The 23,123-nt window shown below is 39.2% G+C and overlaps 1 protein-coding gene across 1 annotated transcript in view; it reads right to left on the bottom strand.

Moving 5' to 3' along the window:
• LOC139743948 (N-chimaerin-like) overlaps positions 1–13,355 on the bottom strand; it is a 34,643-nt gene extending 21,288 nt beyond the window's left edge. Inside the window, exons 1-3 of the mRNA XM_071654415.1 lie at positions 12,257–13,355; positions 7,588–7,675; positions 3,179–3,295 (exon numbers count right to left, since the gene is read on the bottom strand). Of these exons, the coding sequence (XP_071510516.1) occupies positions 3,179–3,295; positions 7,588–7,675; positions 12,257–13,355 (1,304 nt within the window). The remainder of the gene's footprint in view (positions 1–3,178; positions 3,296–7,587; positions 7,676–12,256) is intronic.
• Between the last annotated feature and the right edge of the window lie 9,768 nt (positions 13,356–23,123).

The following is a 23,123-nucleotide window of genomic DNA, read 5'->3' as shown; positions in this document are numbered from 1 at the left end:
CAAACAACTGTCTTCTCTACTTGCAAATTTGATGATGTATGTGGAATGATGATGCACAACAATAAGGGGAAAAAACAGCTAAGAAATCTCAGATGTCACTCAGAAGATGTCCCATGAACCTTACAGAGAGTCAAAGAAATCCTACAACTAAATTTCAGACTGCCAAAGTAAGACAGAATTCAATGCTACCATTATGTATTACAAATTATCATCTATATAGGATGTTTTGGCAGAGTATCAAAACCGCATATTGTGTCCTCAATTTTTACCATTCAATGTGAGAGCATATTGAACAAAACGCATAGCCAATGTATTAATTTCCCATAGGCTAACATTGTTACTGGCCATTCAATAATACACCATATTTTGTCTTGTCTGTTGCACGAGTGCTTGCTGAGTGCAGTGCACAACACTTGCTACTAGTGCACGGAATCTTGTTACGATTCACAAGCACGCAAACATCTTGCTAGTTGCTTGCTTTATATGCAATTAGTTGCAGAGGGCCTACTCCTTTTTCAGTGCAGAGTCAACTTCAAAGACAGGTAGAAGTGCAGTACTTTTGAGCAGTTTATGCTTTCTGTACTTATAATAATATATGATAATAATCATATTGGAAGGCTTAAATTCATGGAATGCCAGGGAATATTGCACTTGTTAGGGCCAACAATGCATTCATCTTCAATTCGTGCAATATTTGCCCTAACTCGTGCAGTATACCCTGGTATCCCATTCATAGCAATCCAAAATAATATAAATATCTAATCTTCAAATGGTGATGATGATGGTAATAGCGATGCTGATAATGATAATGGGAAGAATGAGAAGAAGAAAAGAAAAAGAGGAACACCCTGTCGTTGTCTTTACAGGTACATTCTTTCAGACGTCTGTGCCAACAGACCAGTTCTGTAATGTGTTCAGATTTTATGCACACTTTGTTCACAAAAATTGCCCTTAACAACCACAAAGCTTGCTGGAGGTTGCCCTGCCTAGCAACAACTGAGTGAACTCCCATCTATGGAACTCAGTGGGAGCATGGACCTAATATACATGGACTTTTCACTGCAGTCTTTCTTTGATGTGATGATCATCACCGACACCTGATTACGTGCATTCAGGTGTCTGGACAATAACGATTGTGTGATCATGTATCATCACTAACAAAAGAATCATTTCCCTCATTTCAGTCTTGTTTCGCTGTTGTGCCTTTTTTTCAGACGGAAATGTCTTTGACTAAATACAGATGATGAGGAGCAGCAAACCTGAGATCATTACAAATTTTGTGTCAAAAGATGGGTAATTGCTGATTCGCACATTTTCGCACATGCATAAGACCTTGCCTAATGGCAAGATATACCTGTTCTCTATCATTACCGTCCCTTTTTGCCCTGGAATAAGCTGGAGAAAAGTGAAATATTGAGATCACAAATGACAATCATTCTGTCAAAATGTTAGCTTTCTTTTAAAAACTGCCTCCTTCTCCCAAGCGAAATTGTTTGAGGTATGATTTCCTAACATACACTGCAACGGCACATTCACTTTACGTGATATTTGTGAGTTATTTTCTTCTGCGCAGATAGTTTAAGATTTCTCGCATCTCCCTCTTGTTCTTCTCCCAGCTTGCTGGCAGTAACGATCATGGGATCAAAGCAGTGAAGCATGTTAAAAATGTCTTTGTGGCACTTTTGAGATGTACGGGTGCATGAATTAATCAATGATACGATGAATGTCCATGGTGGCAGGGAGCAGGTGAATGAAATGCTTAGTTACTAGACTGTAGGAAAAGGAACATCCATAAATTGTAATACATTACAGAAAAGGTCTATTGGTGAAGAGAGCACTCCAGCTGACACTCGAATCAGCAAATAAAGCAGAGAAAGCATTCATCATTATCTGCTGGAAGAGTGGTACATCAAAAGTTTTACATGTATGTTGCAGATATGAGGTGCCTTATGGGTGGATCAGTTTCTAGACTGCATGCAGGTAACCACTTCAGTACTTGCGCTTTGAAGGGAACTTCAAGATCAACTCTCCCCTTGCACTCATATGTATAAGGATATCTTTTATTAGACACCTGTCACCGTTGAGACGACATAATTTCTTATGAAATCGTTTTCAGCTGCAGCTGAGCCACAAACAAGGTGGGAAGCAGCATTCAGCTGCCACTGCTCATCTTCTCCCGATTCCTCAAACGGTGCGACGCAATGCTCACAAGACGCGGACAACCGCCGCACATCGGTCTTCAATTTACAACGGCTGCGCATCTGGAGTAGCGACAGATGTTGGACACATTGCAGCCAGGGGAAGATAACGCACACTCACACCCACGGTTCCTATTAGACCACCTAGCGTACAAATTGACATTGGTCCCCCGTGTATTAACGTTCCACCAATTTGTGAATGGAGTCACACTTCGTTAGGGCAAAAGAGGATGAAGAGATTATTGGTGATTACGAAGATCGCTGCATTTACAACAGATAGCGGTGCTCATCACAATGTTTTCGTCCACAATGAATCTGGCATCCCGCCAAGATGCATTGGACAATGTTGCCAATTTTGAGAAAAGAAAGGAATAGAATTTTAAAGGTACTAAAAAGTCCTGTTACACATAGATCTTCTTTGAAAAAAAAACCAGCCACTGGCTATTAGCCAGTGACTGCTTAAAGCATACTCGCAATCATATCAAAAACATCATCTGTACAATGGAGCTCAAAGTGAGAACTTCTTTAGTACAATAGTAGACAGGTTCTTGATGCCATGTTGTGAAGGTAATGCTTACCAAACAAAGTATACACCCTTTTATCTTGATGTTATAGAAGATGTCACACATTCACACCAAAAAAAAAAAAAATCAAAGGAAATCTAAGAGATACTCTTCTTCCCTCACAGTTGGATTTGTTTCTTTTTTTTCCCCAGTGATTCATATCCACTTTTTCATAACAATACCCACTTTTCTGTAATTCAACACATCACCAAATGCTGAATTTGAAGAGATCTCATGAAAACTGCGAGGTTTTGCAAAGTGCGGTTCACCAGCTTTAAGTGATGGGAAAGGATTGTTGATATTGTTCTTCCTGTGTGAGCTTTAAAAGGGAAACAAACACTGATGAAAGAGAAAGAGAGCAGACATGATGAGGGCCGGAAGACAGGACATGGGAGGGGCAAGGGTGTTTGCCGTTACCTCAGCCCGAGGGTGTAGCTTCCGCGAGCCCGCTGACTCTCTCTGACTAAGTAGCTGCCTTCCCCTCCGTTGGTGAGCAGGCGGTCGGCTTCCTCGCGCGAGATCGCCCCGTGGAACCTGTTGGGGAAGAAGAGGGAATCATCGCCAAGGTTACGGAGGACAGTAAAGCATGGCTGGTCTCTTTCGTGGATTTGGAGATTAGGGGCGAGGAAGTAATAGATTTTGGAATGTGGTCAGCTGCTAATTAGCCGGTAAATCGTAGGATTTAGCTCAGATGTATGGAATAACAGGCTTATTTGATTGCAAAGAAATTAAAACCCTGCGGCAGCTTATTAGCGACAGGATTCCAACCTGTTCCACCTTAGTTCACAGAATAATTGCAGGAAAAGGACAAAGTGGTAAAAGAGGAAGAAACCAATACAGCACAGACTTTTACAATACGTTACAGGTATATTATATGGCTCAACGATATCATTTGAATGTGGGTTTTGCTTTCTTTTATGAGAGTCACACAAACACAGTGATTTTTTTTTCTAAGTATTGGACGAAGATGTGCAAGAACTCTGGTCAGTAAAAATGGCAACTGGCCATGCAAGTATCAATATCAAATAACAATAGTAATCACATAAAATTTTGCTCCTAGTAATGCAGAGGATGTTGTCTACTTAGTATTGCTTTTCTTTCTTTAAGGTTTCACAAAAAGTATTTTTTACCCGTTCTTTGTTCACCAGTATGACCTTGCTTGAAATGTCAAACATTGTAACTTTTACACTCAAAGCAAAGTGATACTAAAAATACTCAGATCAGCTAAAATAAATTAAAATCAGGTTGATCCCTTCAGGTAACATCACTAAATGACAATAAAACAATGATCACAGAGAAAACATTGGTGGAATAATGTCTGGAGAATGAAAGTGACACACAACTAAGGTAAAGTTTCAATTGCTGTAAAGCAAGATATTTTCGTGGCATGGAATTAATGAATACATGTATAGTGTAGACAAGAACTTTTGTGTGCATTTTAATTTCACAAATCTTGGCTCTTGTGAAATTTGCAAAATTAAAATGCATGCAAGCATTCGTGATCTTCAACAAATGTGCAAGAATTATTTGGTTTTTGATGGCATACCCCACCTTAAAGACCCAATAGTGTGGAGAGAGAAGGGTGACCCAATTGAATTGATCTTCATTTTACTGGGCATCAGGTACATTTGAAAAACCACGACTAGCACAGGCCTGCTAGAATACAATTACGTGTTGGCCAATTATGTGCATTGAAGTGTACGCTCATCACTAAATATTCAACTCAAGTCGAGATTCTTTGGCCCTCTGTGCACTTACAATACATACAGATCAGTGAATAAGCTGTACACAATTTGTCAGAAGGATTCTTGAATTCGTCCAAGTCGGGACTGCAGTCTTCCCTTTACGTGTTATCCCAATGCTACCAAGTCTTTAATGGCGTATTTCCTTTCCGCCATATTCTCTTTAACCTCTATCCATTCTTCAAGCATTATGGGGTAATGACATTGATTGAGGTAGTGCGCTCTCTGGTACAATGACAATTACGTCCTTGTTTGCTCACCTAATAACCAGTAACCTCCACAACCACAGGTAATTAGTGGGGGGAAAGGCAACTATTTGCTGTAATTAGTTTATATTAATGCTTGCCCAATTCAGCATGTAATAGCTTTCACCTGGTATGAACTCACTCTTTGTGGTGTTTGGACCCTCATTTTAACTGTATTCCTAACACTATTTAAGAAACACTCTATCTTGAAAGAATTTTCAAGATTTAAATTTCAATCTTAGTTTCATTGAATTTTTAATTTTAGTTTTAAAAATAGAATTGAGAGCATTCTAATTTTACCAATTTTCCAACTACATCCATGTCTATATTGAACTATGATCTTTAAACCACCAGAACAAAGAGACAGAGAGCATTCACAGCACAAAAAACAATGCAAAAACAAAAACAAATAAAAACAGAAAAAAAACAACAACAACAACAATCCAAATAAAAGCATTATCATGGTTTGTTTTGGTTTTGTTTTGTTTTTCGGACGGAACTACAATCTACAGGCTGTTAAAGCTTTTCAGCAGTACCCAACATTTCCAAAAACCTATCCAAATTACCCAATTTCTGATACAACACAGATTCATTGCATATGACTTCAGTTTAAATTTTACTATCTTTATCACATAATTTGTGCACAGATGTAAATATTTGAAATATTTTGTATTCACATAATCATATTGTGTTTATGATTGTATTTGATTTTTGTTTAAAAGAATGGAAAAAATGAATGAAATGAAACAAAGTATAGTGGGACCAAGACTGAAAACCAAACATACTTCATTGGTGATTCATCATTGAACAGAATATTTCTATTCAAATCAGAAATGATGTTCCAAAAGAATGAGGCAACTCATGTTTACACTGTAACTTATTAAGTGTTCCTGAGGTGACTACAACTCATATTATTTCACTAGTACTTGGTCAATCATTTACCCTCTGCTATCAACCTCAACCTTGACTATAAAAAACAAAAAAGCATGTGAAATAATGCCAAGACTCATAATGTGGGATTGTGAATCAAAATGGATTTGGAGGATTGTGTAATCCCTCTTTATTTGGGATTTCATTTCAGGAATTCTGCAGAGGCCAGTGGAGGAAGGTATGACAGTGGCTGGCACTGATTGGCAAGCAAAGGATGATGAGGGTTAAAAGTGCAAAAGCAGATAAATTGGAAGGTGACCCAAGAGTGCCTTCAGAGTTTAGATTAATCCGTCATAGGCTGCATTTATCATATTTCCCATGTTTGAAACATGTTTCAATACCCACTATCTTAACACGTTTGCCAAAGGCCTTTTCGATCGCGTTTCTCGAGTTGTTGCATTTATCATCTTTATTGGAGTCGAGACGGAGGCCTTTTTACTGTGCAGCTCAATAGTGCAGTTTGACCTGAGGAGCCGAGATGTGTGGTTGGCAGTGGTTGGCGTGGGCAGGACCAAGCTATAAAGGTGTTTCAAAATGAATTTGCATATATCTTCTCCACAGAAATTTGTTTTTGGCTCAAACGTGTCTGAGATCACACTTTTTCAGCATTTCAGAAAGACGTTTCTAACTCCATAATCGAAACAACTGTGCGTTTATCATCTGCCCAAATCTTCCTGAAAGTAGTTATGCCAGAAGTGAGTTGATTAACGCACCCTCAGTATGATTAAACCCCACAATGCCATCATATTGCCGCATGGTGAGATAATAATTTCACATAGAATCAATGATGTATGCAATGAGAATACTGTTATTGTTGAAGATTCAACAATTCGCGGGTGGCGATGTTGTCTTAGAGAGCGGAAGCTCCGGGGCAAGGGGGGCAGAAGGGTGTGATTCCTCAACAAGTTTGGTGGAAATTACCCCCTTCTGGTCACTAAGTGGCTCTTGTCGAGCGGATATTGGGGGAGGAAATGGACCACTGACTGTTGGGCGGCAGTTTATGACTTCTCATAAAATACAAAATTATATTCCATCCATTACTTGAAGCTTGTATGAAACACAGAGAGAGAACTTAAGAGATGAAGACACACACACACACACACACACACACACACACACACACACACATAAAACTGCATGTATGCCACTTAATTATCACAAATGTTTGTGTATGTTCAGTGTCTTTAGTGCTGGTATAATACACTTACCAAATAGACAAAACATTTCCTGTGGTACCAACTGCACCCTAACTGCTAATATAGAATGAGCACCTTGTGTTGTTTGTTTGTTTGTTTGTTTTTTTGGGGGAGGAAGAATTTGTTGAAGTACAAGCTATTATCCATCATGCACATGCTCTCATCACACCCAGTGCACTCAAAATCATAAAGATTGAGAAGGCATACTAATGTTTGGATATCAAGTCACAAACCACTATTTGACATAACTTGATGGAATAAAAATCATGATGTATAAAATGGATTCCTTACCCCACTAAACAACCACTTGTGTATTTGGATAAAGTCCTTAAAAAAGTTCATGAACACATTTCAGTACAGTGGTATATAGAGCTATTACTTGTGATAAAAAAAAGATGGAAATTGTATAGCTTGCAGCGTTCATCAAATCTCCACTTTTCCTAAACAAACATCATTGCACTCTTGATAACATATCAGGGCAATTACCCCCCCCCCCCCCCCCCCCAAAAAAAAAAAAAAAAAAATACTGGTTAGTGATAACGTTAGAGTAAAGATTAGAGTTAGGGTTAGGTTTAGGGTTAGAGTTTGGGATAGGGTTAGGATTAGGTTCAGGATTAGGTTCAGGATTAGGATGAGGGTTAGGGTCAGGGGAAGGGTGTGGGGTAATTGCCCAGGGGGTAACTGCCCTAGAACCCTTGATATCAAACACTTACTCTTTTCCATAGTGAGGTGGGCCATAGACCGGAAGAGTTATGCATGGAATCAGCTTTGGCTTGGGAGCTTCCAGCTGAAGATGGTATACTGTCAAAGGGTGAAACAGAGAGAAGAAAAATGGAAGAAATAAAATACTGTTACCATTCATAACATCAGACAAGTGCATTTGTACCAGTGCAACATGTCTTATAATGTTTGGTCTGTTTCTTTTTTCCGCCACATCGAAAGGACACACAAAAATAATGGTGGTATATAGCCTGTAATTGTAAGCCCAACCAACTTGTGCGATTAGAACCTGGAATGGGGGGGGGGGGGGGGGGGGGGGTCGAGCAAAATAATCTGGAATGGACTGAGGTAATACAGCGTAAGTGTCAAAGTAGCAGAAGTTATTACTTTGCTTTTTCCACTAAAATAAAAAGTTTCTACAATATTTTGACAAAACAGACTGTTCAAAACTTCTACAAAATACTGCTTTGAGCTTGTGCCTTTTTTTCCAAAATTTTATGTTGTAAATGGGAAAATACACATTTAGGGAATTTCATTGCATCCATCAATTTTTGCCCACATAGTATAAAAGAAATACCTCATAAATTTCTATTTCACAGACACACAGAAAAAGTATTTCTTGTCCTCATATGTGAACTTTGCATGCCATTAACGATTATAGCGCATGTAAATAAGGCACTTAAGGAGTTAACTTGCTAATTCCTGAAGCTGAAGGGCTAGAGTTCAAAGAACTTGGGAGTACCAACTCCTCGGATGTTTAGCCATAACAGTTAACTGTTACTACAAGCCTCCAGGGAAACTCAAACTTATCATCCAACGAGGGTAACCCTCCGCCTATTAATCTGGCGCTACCACGGGGGCTCGTCGGCCGCGCACTCGTTACGACCGAGCGGCAAAGAAAAATACCCGCCGAGGATGTGGCGTAATTGGGGGTGCCGTTCCGCGCAGCGGCGCGGGGCCACGGCGTCACAACAGGAACGTTGGCGAGAGAAAGAAAACAGTTCAAGCCGTATCAATAAATGCTTGCCGTATATGATTACTTCTCCAAGCTGTGTCAGATAGTAAAACGATGTGGTGATGACAGCACTACTCCTCATAACCTACAGGGTGTAGGATTAGGTAACCCAAGACTAAAGGCACCCAAAGAGAGACACATGCTCCACCGGTTCATGAAGTTCATGAAGATGGAAAATATATTTTCTCACTGTGACAATGAGAGCTTTGCAATTTTACTATCAGCTGCAAGAGAATGAGGCATTTCTACTTTACTCATTCTGAAACTATCAAATGATAATGATTATTGAATTCTATCAATCATACATAAGATTAATTTGGAACATTTGTGGAGAACAGAATTGTGCATCATCCACCAAAAACAAGTGAAGGAAGCATTATTTCATCTTTTCACCTGTGGAATCTTATTTTGTTATTCTTTGAAAGAGAGAAGGGTTTCACGTTGGTCTGTGTCATTGTAATGATAATCCATTGTGGATCAAATTCATTATAATTTCTTGTGTTCCGAATAACCATACTATTTAACCGGCTTGAATAGTATACCAAACCTTTCATTCTTTAGTCTAAATACTTTAACCTATGTTTGCTGTTTATCAATTTTTGATAATGATAGTTATGATGAGCAATGTTCATAAGTTATGCAGCAGACAAATGAATAATGATAAATGATACATTGGAAAAAAATATTCATATCTGCAAAATGTATCACTTTCAGCCACATTTATGAAAGATAAATACATGACACTAACTTGATAGCAATTAATATGTAACCAACATAATATTCCTTTGATTCTTAATATCAAAAAAAGAACTAACTGTGTAATAATTCATCTTTATGAATATCATTGTGATGTGGTAAAGTGTTTTACTAGAATCAGTCTAGCATTGTCCAGTTTACTTATATAACGTTGGAAATTCAAGTGTATCATTTTCAGTTTACAGAATCAGTCATTTTCATCTCTTTAACCCATTGAGGACGGACTGATTTTGCTTCAACACGCATTTTCCATACACACTTGCCCGAGTATACTCGGGACTCGTCCTCAACGGGTTAAGAAATATCAATTTTCCATCAAATAATCATAACTATGGACTTATCAGTTAGATTTGAAGTCCTATCAAAGGGGGAAAAATCCTAAGATACTACAAAACTACAAGTGCATGAAAGCAGCATGACAAGAGCCTCAAATCAGTAAAGAATATCATATTCTGATAAAACACTGACCATAACATATCACAGATATTTCAATTCATTATAAACCCTCCATGACAGTACAAATGTATCTTTGTTCAGTATAAATGCACGATATCTATGATACTGTCTCCTGTTGTTTTGACTTTGGGAATCAAACAAAATAATTTGTTAATATGCTGCTTCAAACCTTTCATGTCATTAAAGCAACTTTCTCTCTGAGGAAAAGCTCCTTTTTTCTGTCCTGTACTATTAAAAACAGGGGCATATCAATGAGGAAACAGCCTCGAGAAGTTGATTCTGGATTAGAGTGGTCGGTGCACTGCAAGCACGGCATCATGGAACAGCTGCTGAGTTTCAAAAGTGATACTGATTCTGAACTACTGTGATTCTATGACAGTAATACCCCCTTTTCATCTGGTTTACACAAATTCTCACAACAAAGACTGCATCACTAAATCTTTTACTACATGTAGAAAACTGTTGATCTACCCAAGTGGGCATTCCCAAGAGTGACAGGTTTAAATCTGTTTAACCCTCCACCAACTGTTACTTATACAATACTACTGACATCCTAAGAAAATGTGGTTGCTAGTGGCAATGATTGACTTAAATGAAACTAATACCCCTGTGGGCAGGAGGCAGTAGGAGTAAGGGGGCAGCCGTATCATCCTCCCCTAATCTGAAGGGAGCCAAGCGAGTGGCAGACCTGTCAGCACCCTCCTTCCATCCATGGCTGCCTAGAGAGCTGGCCCAGCCAAAAGGGGTGCATTTCTTTACCCCTGTAGCTTCTCTATCTCTCTCCCTGCCCCTTTCTCTCCCACTCCTATCCATGCACGCTTCCAGTCAGCTAGGGCCTCAGCCACCGGGCAAGCCGGATTAATGCCTGCCGATATCTTTCCCCGACACTCCCGCGAGGAAAGGACTCGTCTTTCCATGCTGAACGGCAAAATGACATCACCCAGTGCATCTGAGTGCACCTAAAGCTCTCGCCCAAAGATCAAGAGGGGATGAAGCTGTAAACGGGCTTGAAAACATTCCACATCTTACTAAGATTGACCTGTCCTTGTCGCAGAATATCAATCCCTCCAGAAAGCAACATGCAAATTCTTCCTGTACAACCAAGTTTTTCTTGCACTCACACAGATAAAATGACTTAATTTCACATAAATGCACAATACTGAGCATTTGCATCCATTCACTCCTGACTGGTGCATTACTTTTAGGCACATTGCTGGAAAAAAAATCACAAAACTTGACTAAGAAATCCATAATATTGCACTTTGTTGGCAAATATTGTAAAGATGCAGCTTTAGATAAAGGGACTTTTACAGAACTGTACACAACATTAGACACATGTCGATGTAGAATATGAGCAAATCACACTTAAAACACAAACTGCATTCATTCTTCAAGTATATCAGACAAAGGTATTTAGATACACACTGTACCATGGAATATCTAATAAGAGGTCTCATGTCTTTCTCTTCACATTTAAACTGAAAAGTTTGACACTGTAGAAAAGTCACCAAAACTAAGTAGAAACTGAATAGAATAGAATATTGCCCTGTTCTCTACATGAAAGAACTTCAACAAGAACAATCTGCTCTGAATTAGATCAACAAATACTGCTACTGTTAAATAATATCAGCTCAGACTGTAGAAATATCCACATTTTTTTTTTCAAAAAGTGTTCCTTTCTGGAAATCACTTCAAAGATTTTAAGGAAAATTTCGTATGCTATTCAGTACCCATGGAACATTTTCTTGAGATAGTGGATTATGTTTACAAGCCTAAATGTTGTTTCCTCTGAGATATCATCAGAAATCATAAAGAGGTAAGTGGCTTTCCACCACTAATGCAAGTTTTTTTTTTTTTTTTTTTTATAGAATGCTTCTCTCAAAACAATATTGAAACATCATAATAAGTACAGTGAAATGAGAATACATTGTAGTAAGCCAATTTCCATTGCTACAGCATGATTTCTTTTTAAGAAACATGGAATGCTTCTCTCAAAGCAATATTGAAACATGATCATCAATAAGTATAGTAAAAGGAATAAAGTAACACTTTCAGGGCAAAGATAATAAACACTTAATGTGCCTTCCTTGTGCTAGATGAAGATATTCTGTTATAAACTACTAACACAGTCAAGACTGAAATGATAGAGTGAAGTATCATTTCATATAATATAATAGAAGTGTGAGGAATAGTCACACATTCAACATTGCATTTCTGTTTCATTGACATTTTCAAAAAGAAACTAAAAATATTTCTATTTCTAAAACAGAACTGATGATTATGTATAGTTCCTTATTTGTATTCATAGTTGATTTACGTGTTTGTTTGTTTCGATAATTGTAAAGTGCTTCGAAACATGTTTGTATGAAGCACTATATAAATATTTCATATTATTATTATTTATCACAGTCAAAAAGGTCATGCATCAAGCTTACATTTCTGCTTCAGTTGGTTCCTCTTCTCAGTCATTGACAGGAAATCCTTGACTTCTTGCAAGTAACTGAGGGTGTTACTACGGAAACGGGGCACATTGGTATCAAAGTCCTCCACCGGTGGAGGTGCACTGTAGGCCGGACTTGGCGGCTGGTAGAAGGGCGGTGGGCTCGATGGAGGCTCATAGGAAGGTGGGTCAATCAGGAGCTGGGACACCCTCGGCTGAGTGTTGATCATACTCCAGAGAGGGGGTGGCGGGATAAAGGGCACCTGTGGAGCAAAGGTGTTCAGGCTCTCGTAGAGCTTGGCTTTCTCTGAGTCCAGCGGGATGATGAGAGGTCCATCGTGGTCATCCTCATTGTCAAATGGAAGCTTTTCCTTCTCTGGCTCCTCCTGGAGGATGTATGGTGAGTTATCGAGGAAAGATGTCTCAATCATGACCGGTCTGGGGGGATTTTTCCTCTGGGGGGCTACGGGTCGATCCTGGTTGGGATTTGGGTTCTTCTGCAGGGAAGCGGCAGTTTTGTTTTGATAGCGCAGTGGACGCTGTGACCGGGTGATGTCCAGCAGGTCAGTAAATTTGAACGTGGGTGGTGTGATCACTGGTGGCTTTACTTCAGAAGATGTGAGCTCAATAGCCGCAATTTTTTCCTCCCAGTCTTCCTTCTCTGACTGGTTTTCCAGGACTCTGTTGTCGATCTGTCTGTTGCATGGCAACCTGCATCTATTCAAATCAGTCTGCTCGCACTCTCTGTTCTTTCCTGCATTTACATTTGCATCCACCCTCTGCACTTCAATTGGCTTGTTCTCCTTTGAATCCGAGAAGCCAGAAGGTGGTTTGACCTCTGTTTGTGTCAGCTCTGGCAAGTAAGATTGTTGAGACAAAAAGGCAAGGATGTCCCCAAAGTCGGCAACTTTTGGGAAATACTTTGGCAGTGCCTCGCCTGAGGGTTTGAGGGGCTGGTCACGCCTGGACAATAACTTAATACCCTGACAAGCAGGTAATGAATTTGCAACATCCTTCTTATTACTAGCGTCACCACTCGTGAGCTGCCGCTGTGACCGCAGGGTCGCGATCGACACGCACGTCGGATGAACCATCTCGGCTTCACCTCGCGGTACGGCCACTGATCAAGCACCGAGGGATGAATCGGTGATGGCTGATCTAATTTGCCCGGTGCTCCAACTGCTAGATGCTCGACAAGGGGAGAGTTGAGAATGGCAATGACATAGTCTGCATCAGCTGGGGTGCGATCGTTGCTCCAATGCCAGCAGCCACCAGCAGTCATGGGGTTCTACCAGCAGTCCCTCCTTTTTCTTTTTGTGTCACTCTTGGTAGGGATTGCCTCCACTGCAGTCTACACCATTAGTTTAGTTCTCTTAGCCACAGTGCTGAATGCCAAAGCATCTGCACAAAATATTGCACAAAGTCTGCGATTTCTTGTGCGTGCATCAACCACAGAAATTCACACTATTCCATGTAATTTCGTATATTCCAGCCTGGACCAACCTCTGCCACACAGCAGACCAAACAAATGAACTGCCAAAAGTTTGATAATTAGTTCTTATACGTAGCAAGTCTGCTAATCAAGACTATAGTGCCACTTAGCAGTTAGGACCGGCTTTCCTTTCAATCCAGGGTGCAACCTCAGGGATCAACTCAGAAGTGGAGACACCTCGCCAGCCGCAACAACACACTTGTTCTCCCAGACTCTCATTTGTGAAAGGCTGTCGCTACTCGTTAGAGGAAATGATACAGAAAGAGGGCGCCCCCTTGCTGTTATATCACACATCGATCACGCTATGCCCTTTATAATGCCTAACAAGAAAAAGTCACACTAAGAAACATGTTGGCTTTTAGAATATGAAAACACTAACCAGATATATTGATATTAACGTACAAACATACAGAATGAACAAGTCAAATCTACAGACAGACCTGCACTCAATTTATATACTTATGGATAATCAGATTCACATAAACACACAACAAGAACAGAGAGAATGCCCATGGTTTTTCCCATATCTTACTTTTTGCTAAGTGCACTTATATTACCTGTTTTTTTTTTTAGTATAAATGCAAATGTTTTCTCGAAGCATGAACTTGATTATTAACAAGTGTGATTCCAAAACCAGCACAATTCATTCTTGTTAGTTCCTTTGTCCCCATTTCAGTCTCATCACTGTATGATACACAAAAAATTCATTCTTCTTGAGAAACTTTTCTTTTTTGAATCTAGAAGAGCAGTTTACAGAGAGTAGCAAATATTTATATTCTGATATCATATTAAAGAGAAAAAAAAAGCTTTTAAAATACTTTGGGGGTTTCTTGATCTCTCTATAATATCAATCTTTAATTTTTACTTTCCATTGAAATAAGAATATGAGTAGGAAGAAAAAACCTTAGAATCTCAACTTAGAAAGGAAAATAAGAGCTTCTTCCAGAATGAGACTGCCATAAAGAGTATGTACATATCACATCAAGTTGAGGAAATTCTACAAAGGGTGTGCAAAATTGATAGGAAGATATTCTTGCAAATACTTTCAGAGAAAATGTAGGGAAACTCCAGGGTTTCTCTTTGGTTACAATTCTAAAATGTTCCACTATTTGGGCTGAAATATATAATGTTTCAGCACAAAAATATAATATGGATAATCTAATAATATAATGTTTCAGCCCCCCCCCAAAAAAAAAAAAAACAACAACAACCAACAACAACAACAAACAAACAAACAAAACAAAACATTGTTTTGGAGCATGGATTGTGCACATGAAATTTAGTGGACATTGGGTTAGGCTGCCAAAAATCTGGCATAAACATCAAACAGGAGTTTCAGTAAAGAAAAGAGGCTGAGTACTACATCCACAATAACGGATACTAAAATTTTTAACAATTACTCAAGACTAATCAAATCATTTAAAAATTGCAGCACTGGAAGCAAGCATAAAACACATGTATGTAATTAAGTCCCATAAACTGTTTAGACATGTACGTAACAGTACAAAAAGGTTTACCCATAATAAGCAATAATACTTGTGGATCAAAAGATGATAATCAATCACTTTCTACTGATTTTTTTCACTTCACATTCAATCCTGTAATCTAGCCTGATATTCAAGCTAAGACAATAGTACCACCTGTTTAAATCTCTTCTAAATCCCCATACATCTAATGCAGCAACTTAAAATGCTTTACCTTCAAGGAACATTACAATCACCATAGCAAGTACAGAGGAGCATTTGAGCTGATCCCTGACACAGACAAATCACCCCTGCCTGGCTTACAGATGCACATCATCTCTCATTGGACAAAAGCTTGTCCACATGCAGCCAATCAGGCGGGGGCAAATAAGCGGACTACTCCACTCCCATGGGGGAACAACAGGAAATCTCTGCCACAACTCTGGCAGGAAAGAACAATTTCGCAGACTAACGTCACAAACTGTGCGCAGCGACTTGCATGTCCAATCATCTTTTCTCGCTCCTTCTGAGGGAACCCAGCCCTCTCGCCTCCTGACGACCATTACATGAGAACTAATTGTAGCTCAACTTTTTCCCCCCTCCAGTTTGTTTCCCCCTCTCTGCTCATAGATAATAATGATACTACATGTGTTATGGCTGCCACACCCATGCCTCATAGTGTGAGGACAACATTTGTTTTTGTCACTCCTCATGTCCAGCCCCAAAATTGAGGATGGGGGGAAAAAACGCAGTCCTGAGGTGAATTGGGATGTGGACCCTATGAGGTCATCACTCTTTTTCATTGTATTTTTGTTATTTTTGTTGTGTCTCTGCTAGAGTTCCTTTTTTTCTGGAGCATTTCTTCCCCCTCACCCAACTTTAGGGTAAGCGTCCATCTGGGAGGGTGCAGGGAAATTTCGTGAATGAGCGGAACATGAGTAACTGGAAGGCTTTCTGGCACAGCGCGGTGCAGGATACCGATAAGCCGTGCCGCTGATCACAGAAACTCACAAAAGGGAAGGAAAAATCTTGGGTAAACCCATAATCAGCCACATCCAATATCTGAATGAGAGGACCCCAACAATCCCCAACCACTGTTTCGATGCGATTTCGTTTTGTTTGCAACGCAACAAAAAACAGCGTCGTGGTTAAATATATATGTCCCATATAATCGAGTGTGAGGAAACGAGAGTTAAGCAGGCAAACGTAGAGAGAGTTAAAACAGGGAAATTGCCTCAAATTTATCAAAGCTACAATGACATTGGTCAAGCATTGACTCACTGCCAATTTATTCTCTGATATTCCTGAAACACATTTTGCCAAATTGCATTCACACCCTAAACCACACAAGAGATGTATATGCCTCCAACCAACCCCACCCGCCACACAAACAAAAGAAGAAATCTCTTGATAGAGCAATAACATAAAATCATATATTTTCTTATAATTTATTCTTTTGATGTGGTAAGCATAAGAGTTTGAAAAAGATAAATGCCCCTTTTAATTTTTTTTGAAGTGAGTCAGCATGAAATGGAGAGAAAATTGAATAATGCTACACTTGAGTTACATAACAAGAAGTATTTTTGAAAACTTCATTAAAATCATCACAACATTTGTAATAATTTTCTTTGTTTTTCAGCAGCCTCAATTTCAAATATCTGACATTGATAAAAATGAATATTTCTGTGTTTTTTTTAATTCATAATCTTCATATTTTGGCTGCATTTTAAATCTCAAAGCCTTGATGGATTTCTTCCTTTGTGTTTTGGGGTGTTTTGGGGAGGGGTGGGGACTTTGCTATAACCATGGAGCTACAGCTCCATGCTATAACCCTCTATCTACACCTCACCTTAAAATTCTTATGCACACAGTTGGCTTTAATGGAATGAACATCTTGACAGAAGGAGTGAGATAAAGGGGGGGGGGGGGGGTAAGGAGGAGGGGGTTAGGAGGGGGGTTAAGAGGTGATAGGGGGAAAAACCCAAGGTGAGTAGCTCCATCTCTCATCAACCCCTACCCAGCTTTCTCTGCCTGTCAGTTGATTAGTGTAAAGGAAAGAGATAGGTCAAAACAGGTCTTTCACCCCGTGGGCTAATGGACAATTAATTCAAATAGGAAGGGAGAGCAATACTTTGGCAATGGCCCTTTCTTTTTCTTTCTCTTTCTCCCTACATCCTCTCTCTCTCTCTCTCCTTTGCTCACACTCTCTCTCCCTTTCTCTGTTATCTCATTATGGTTTGTAGTCCCTATTACCGAGTGGTTACATATTTGTCACCTACTGCAAAACCAGAAATTTTTGTGTGCATGCCTGAAACTTTTGCGATGAGCCAAGATTTGCAAGCGTAAAATGTTCACTAAAGTTTCTATCCACACGATGTAGCATACTATTTTCTTTTTCTTTGATTGGCAATTCGCTAAAGTTTTATGCCGCAAAAAAGGAAGTTAGCTCCAATTCATTCCACAAATGTTTCTGGTCTTACAGTGATTGCAACAGATGTTATAGCTGGACTCACATGAATATGGAGTTCGAAGTATCCTTACAGTTTTTCAAGCCATGATATTGGCATACTTGACAACCCAGTTATCAAAACTCATCTTATTTCTACATGTATTTCTTTGTTTCATTATCACTTGGTTTGTTGTTTCATATTGTCTTTGAACTGCCTTGATATTAGAAACATTATAAAATCATTATGTAAAATGTATAACTTTTATATTTAGTATATCATTGTTGTTTATCATCTGTATCCAACAAATTATATCATTATAACAACAACAAAAAGCAACAAATGGATATCTGAAATTTCATGATGCCAAAAGAAGATGTTTTGGGAGTAGAAGTTTTGATATGGAGAAAATTGCTGTAATCACATTAAAGAAGACGTATTTGACATCCTTTGACTTTATGTAAGTGCGTTTATCTCACTTATATTTGATTACATCATGATTAGATTTTGATTTGTTTCGTGCGGGTTTCCTAGCAAAAGATCATCTAATACTTCTTCACTGCATTGGATTTTGATAAATATTCTGACATAAGATTTTAGAAAGAACATGATGTTTCAGTTCTTCACATAGCTGTATCAATTGCCCCCCCCCCCCAAAAAAAAAAAAATATATACATATATACATATATACATATATATATATATATCAAATGGTAGCACATTTAACAGGGTTAAATCATATAATCAAGATGGATTCAATAATTTCCTGGGTATATACGTTGAGATTTAACTCAATCCATAACAGTCAAAGTTAAGACTTTTCGCTTTACGGCAGCTACAAAGAAACCCCAAGATGTACTATTTTGAAAGAAAAAAAGTAGTTCTTGCCCCCTTTTCATATGTAAGCATTGATCATCCATTGTAGAGGCATAAAAAAGTAATATAGAAGAAAAGCTTGGGGAGGGAGATTAGTTGCCATGGCAATTGATAATCAGGCGTGAAAGCCATGGCCCAATTTTTTATCCCAGTAACGGAAGGCCGTATATGCTTGACTTGCTCCAGTGGATCAGTTTCTGAACCTCTCCCAGATGTGGCAGACACAATCGTATCCAAGAAAGACACCATTTCCTCCCCCTCTCTATCTCTCTACATTTCCTCCTTTCTTTTGCTCCATTTTCCATCTCTCTGTCTATCTATCTATCTGTCTGTCTTTCTATCTATCTATCTATCTATCCATCCATCCATCTATCTATCTGTCTCTCTGTCTGTCTATCTATCTATCTATCCATCTATCTATCTATCTATCTGTCTGTCTATCTATCTATCCATTCATCTATCTATCTGTCTGTCTATCTATCTATCCATCTATCTATCTGTCTGTCTGTCTATCTATCTATCTATCTACTGTATCTGTCTCTCTGTCTGTCTATATATCTATCTATCTATCTATCTGTCTATCTAAGTATGGTATTGAAGTGTGCATCTATTTGAAATGGATTGAATTTGAATTTGAAAAATTATTCATTTTATGTGCCTGCTGAGGAAGCAATAAATGCTCTTTAAAGGCACTCAGTTGTGGCGAGTGGTTTGTGCGGCACGGAGACGAACGCAACACGCTGCCTCCCCCATTCTGTATCAAATGTAGTGACCCCGAATGAGAATAGCGCTGGCTCAATGGGTCAGCGAACAAAACGCGTAGGCTACAAGAGCGCTCTCTGTGCTAATCTCCTAACCCAAAATGGCTGTCCGAGCGAGCCACGTGAGCTTCCGAATGGACGCACACACTCAGTGCGCATGCGCATGAAGAGAGGCCAAAAGAGCCACGCGTCTTCTGGCCTCTCTCCTCCAATCACCGCAGCTCGCGGTGACAATATTTGTGTATGATGCGTACACACACATGTACACACACACACACACGCGTCTTCTGGCCTCTCTCCTCCAATCACCGCAGCTCGCGGTGACAATGTTTGTGTATGATGCGTACACACACATGCACACACACACACGTGTCTCAGTGGCAGCATTGTCCCACACGTTAATGGATATAGCACCGAGTCTGGCATTGCGCAATTGCATGCACAAACTTCGGCCGTTCGGAGTTTACGTACCATTAGGGATGGCGATCAGCTGCCTTTAATAGGCAAGAGTCCTGGGCCCTGTTTCATAAAGCTGTTCGTAAAGTTTCGCATGGCTTTACAAATGGCTAATATGTGTACCTATTTTTTTTCCTTACGTTTTATAAAGTACGACTATATGTCAATATTTCATCTACATTGGGGCAAAAATACACTTTCAACTAAAAATGCATATTAGAATGTACGAATAATCATTATCATCTGCACATCAATTTCAATTTTAGCTATTGAAATTAACAATGATTAGGAAACCCACTTGGCTTGCCATATTTAAGTCGTTTGTAAAGTTGTGCATAACTTTACAAACAGCTTTATGAAACAGGGCCCAGGAGACACACAGGTTTTAGTCCCTTATAAAGGACTATGCAATGAAGATAACATCCATTGCCTATGGGAACAAGGAGCTGCTGCTGAAGGAATTGACCAGAGATTTAAAGTCTCAGTCTGTGGTCTACTGGTCTACAACAGGGCTGCCAAACTTGATTACAAGATTAAAATACACTGATGCCCAATCAAAAAACAACAACAACATAGTTCAACGGCTAGAATCACAATGGTTTTAAAAATCAAGTTTATAAAATTAAGTTTATAGACTTCACATATGAACCATGCCATTAGGAAAAAACAAACAGTTTTTTATTTAAAAAATAATGAAAACTAGAAATGTCGCTATGGCGACTGGTATGCCTCCGCCATAATGCATGATTCTCCTAATAGGTCTATAGTACATGTGGACAATGTGTGATTACATTTTCACAAAATTGGCAAAATATTAAAATGACATGTTTGTCACAAATATATTGAATGTTTACCTTCCTTGACCTATGTTTAATTGGATGAATAGGAGAGCATGCATTTGGGGATTTAAGAACTTTAACTTGACTTTGACCATTTCATAAGTTTATGCATTGAGTAATTTTCAAGGTATGGAGAAAAAGCGCAATTTCTGTATTGAACAGTAAATTGTTATCATTTTCATCTGGCCTTTGATTTATAAGAGAAGCACTGTCAGGCAGAACATACATAAATTCAGCATGTACTAAGTTTCAAGATAACTTGAGCCACTTCCGAGATATGGAGAAAAAAGTAAGTTCAGCACGTTCACTTGATCTTTGACCTTTTACCTTCTTGGCAAAAAAAAAAATCCCAGAGAATCTCTATTGGGTTAGACATGCATACATCAAGTTTAAAAAAAAAAAATATCCTGCTGGCATTGCATAAATATAAGGAAAATAGTAAGATTTTGAAGTATTGCCCTTGACCTTTGACCCCTGACCTTTGACCCCATGAACCCTAAATTCCCTAGATAACCACTGCCAGTCAGTAGATGCATATACACTATGTTCCATGAAGATACCTTGAACAATTTCCAAGATACAGAGAAAAAAGTGAAATTTTAACATTTTACTTGACCTTTTGACCTCATGACCCCAAACTTTCACCAGAGAATCTTAATTGGGTAGTACATGTATACACTAAGTTTCAAGAAAATATCTTCAGGCATTGCATAGATATGGGGGAAATAGTAAAATTTTAAGCATTTGACCTTGACCTTTTGACCTTTGACCTTGAGCATGTGCACCCAAAAGTTGATAGGCACAACTTCACCCCCTAATACACATACATGCCAAGTTTCATTAGGATACCTCAAAAGGTTTTGGTAGTTACCCTGTCCACAAAATTCATTACGGACGGACGGAAGGACGGACGGACGGACGGACGGACGGAAGGACGGACGGACGGACGGACGGACGGACGGACGGACGGACGGACAACCCGAAAACATAATGCCTCCGGCACCACTTCGTGGCGGAGGCATAATTAAATATACTAAATAAAATAATAAACATACTACTTTGGCAACTCTGCTTGTACAATCAAGTATTACTGGTCTCAATTTGAGCCCATGCACACAACTGCATAAGGGAAACAACCTATCCTGCAGTAAGATTAAGATATATATGTGGGGAATAATAATATACATCATATTTTCTTATCTAGGTCGAGGACCAATTTTGCTAATACTTTTCAGGAAGAGGGACAGTAATGAAACATCTACAGCAAAAAAGTCTTCGACCTGTATAAAACCCCTACAAATTCACACTATCAACAAAATACAAATATGAAAGTAATCATCATTATCATCAGAGATTTCAATACAAGGGAGATTTTGTGTCAGTTGTCCCTCTACGTTTCTCATCACCAGATCAAAAACAGCATCAGCTCAATCCAGATCTACGGCAAAGCCACATTGGTTAGGCTGTGCAGTTATCCTTGCCACTGTGAGCTGGTCGGACTATCAAGGGCTGGAGATGGAACTGGGACAAGAGACGTTGAGTGAGAGACTATTGCTGGGTCCTAGCAAAGCAAGCGTCAAATTTACCAACCCCAGATCAGGATGCGATTGACGTCATCTGCAGAGTCATCTCAACTTTTCCTCGGTCAGAGTGATATTTACAAGAATTTGATCAAATCCACATAATCTTTCTGGACTAAGCCCCATTATAATCATGAGATCCATTGCCCAAGGTTCTTTTGTTTGTTGCTGCAAAGTTTCCTATGACTTCAAAAAAGTCGTACCTCCAAATAGGGCAAGCAATCATACAATTCCAAAGTAAGGTATAAGAAACTAATTCTAGCACTTTGTTTTCAGCAAATAGATACAATTCCAAACAAAACAGAGTTAAAGCTACAATGATGATATCAGAGGGTGATGTGAATACATTTTCCATCATTCAAAACTGAAGTGTGTGATAATTCAATGTCCATCTAATTTGATAATCCTAACTGCAAACACTATGTAAGAAGGTGGGTATTGCATTTAATATTCCAACATAATCTTCTGGAAGCATAATTACATGTCTGTCATTCCTTTTATCAATTTCGCATGAACGTGACTCAAAACAAGAAGCTGATTTATGTGCAAGGACGAGGGGGGTGGGGGTTGAATTTTTGTCATGTGACTGCATTCAAAGCTGTTTATCCACAGATAATCAACAACAAAAATCCTGCAGAAATTCTCATATCCTCTCTCCAATGAAGAGAAAAGGACGGAGAAAAATCACCTGAGGGGGCAAAGGTGCATGCAAGGCACTGGTACACCGTCACAGGATCGCACAAATACCGACCTGGACTTGGTGGCTTCCTATCTTAGGCCCCAAAGGCGTAGTTCAAGGGAGCCGAGGTTTTGCACTAATTAGACGACTCATTTGTGTGGGCCAGCGTCTTATGATTTAATGGCTTTGAGGGAACTTTTAAAGGGGGATGTGAGAGGGGGGAGTTCTTTCTTCGGTCAAGACTGACCCATTTCAGTTTAATCCCTATG

Source organism: Diadema antillarum, unplaced genomic scaffold (assembly GCF_040938485.1).
Source record: "Diadema antillarum isolate AM-2024a unplaced genomic scaffold, OU_Dant_1.0 seq00001124_RagTag, whole genome shotgun sequence".
NCBI lineage: Eukaryota > Metazoa > Echinodermata > Echinoidea > Diadematoida > Diadematidae > Diadema > Diadema antillarum.
This window is presented reverse-complemented; position numbering and strand designations above follow the sequence as displayed.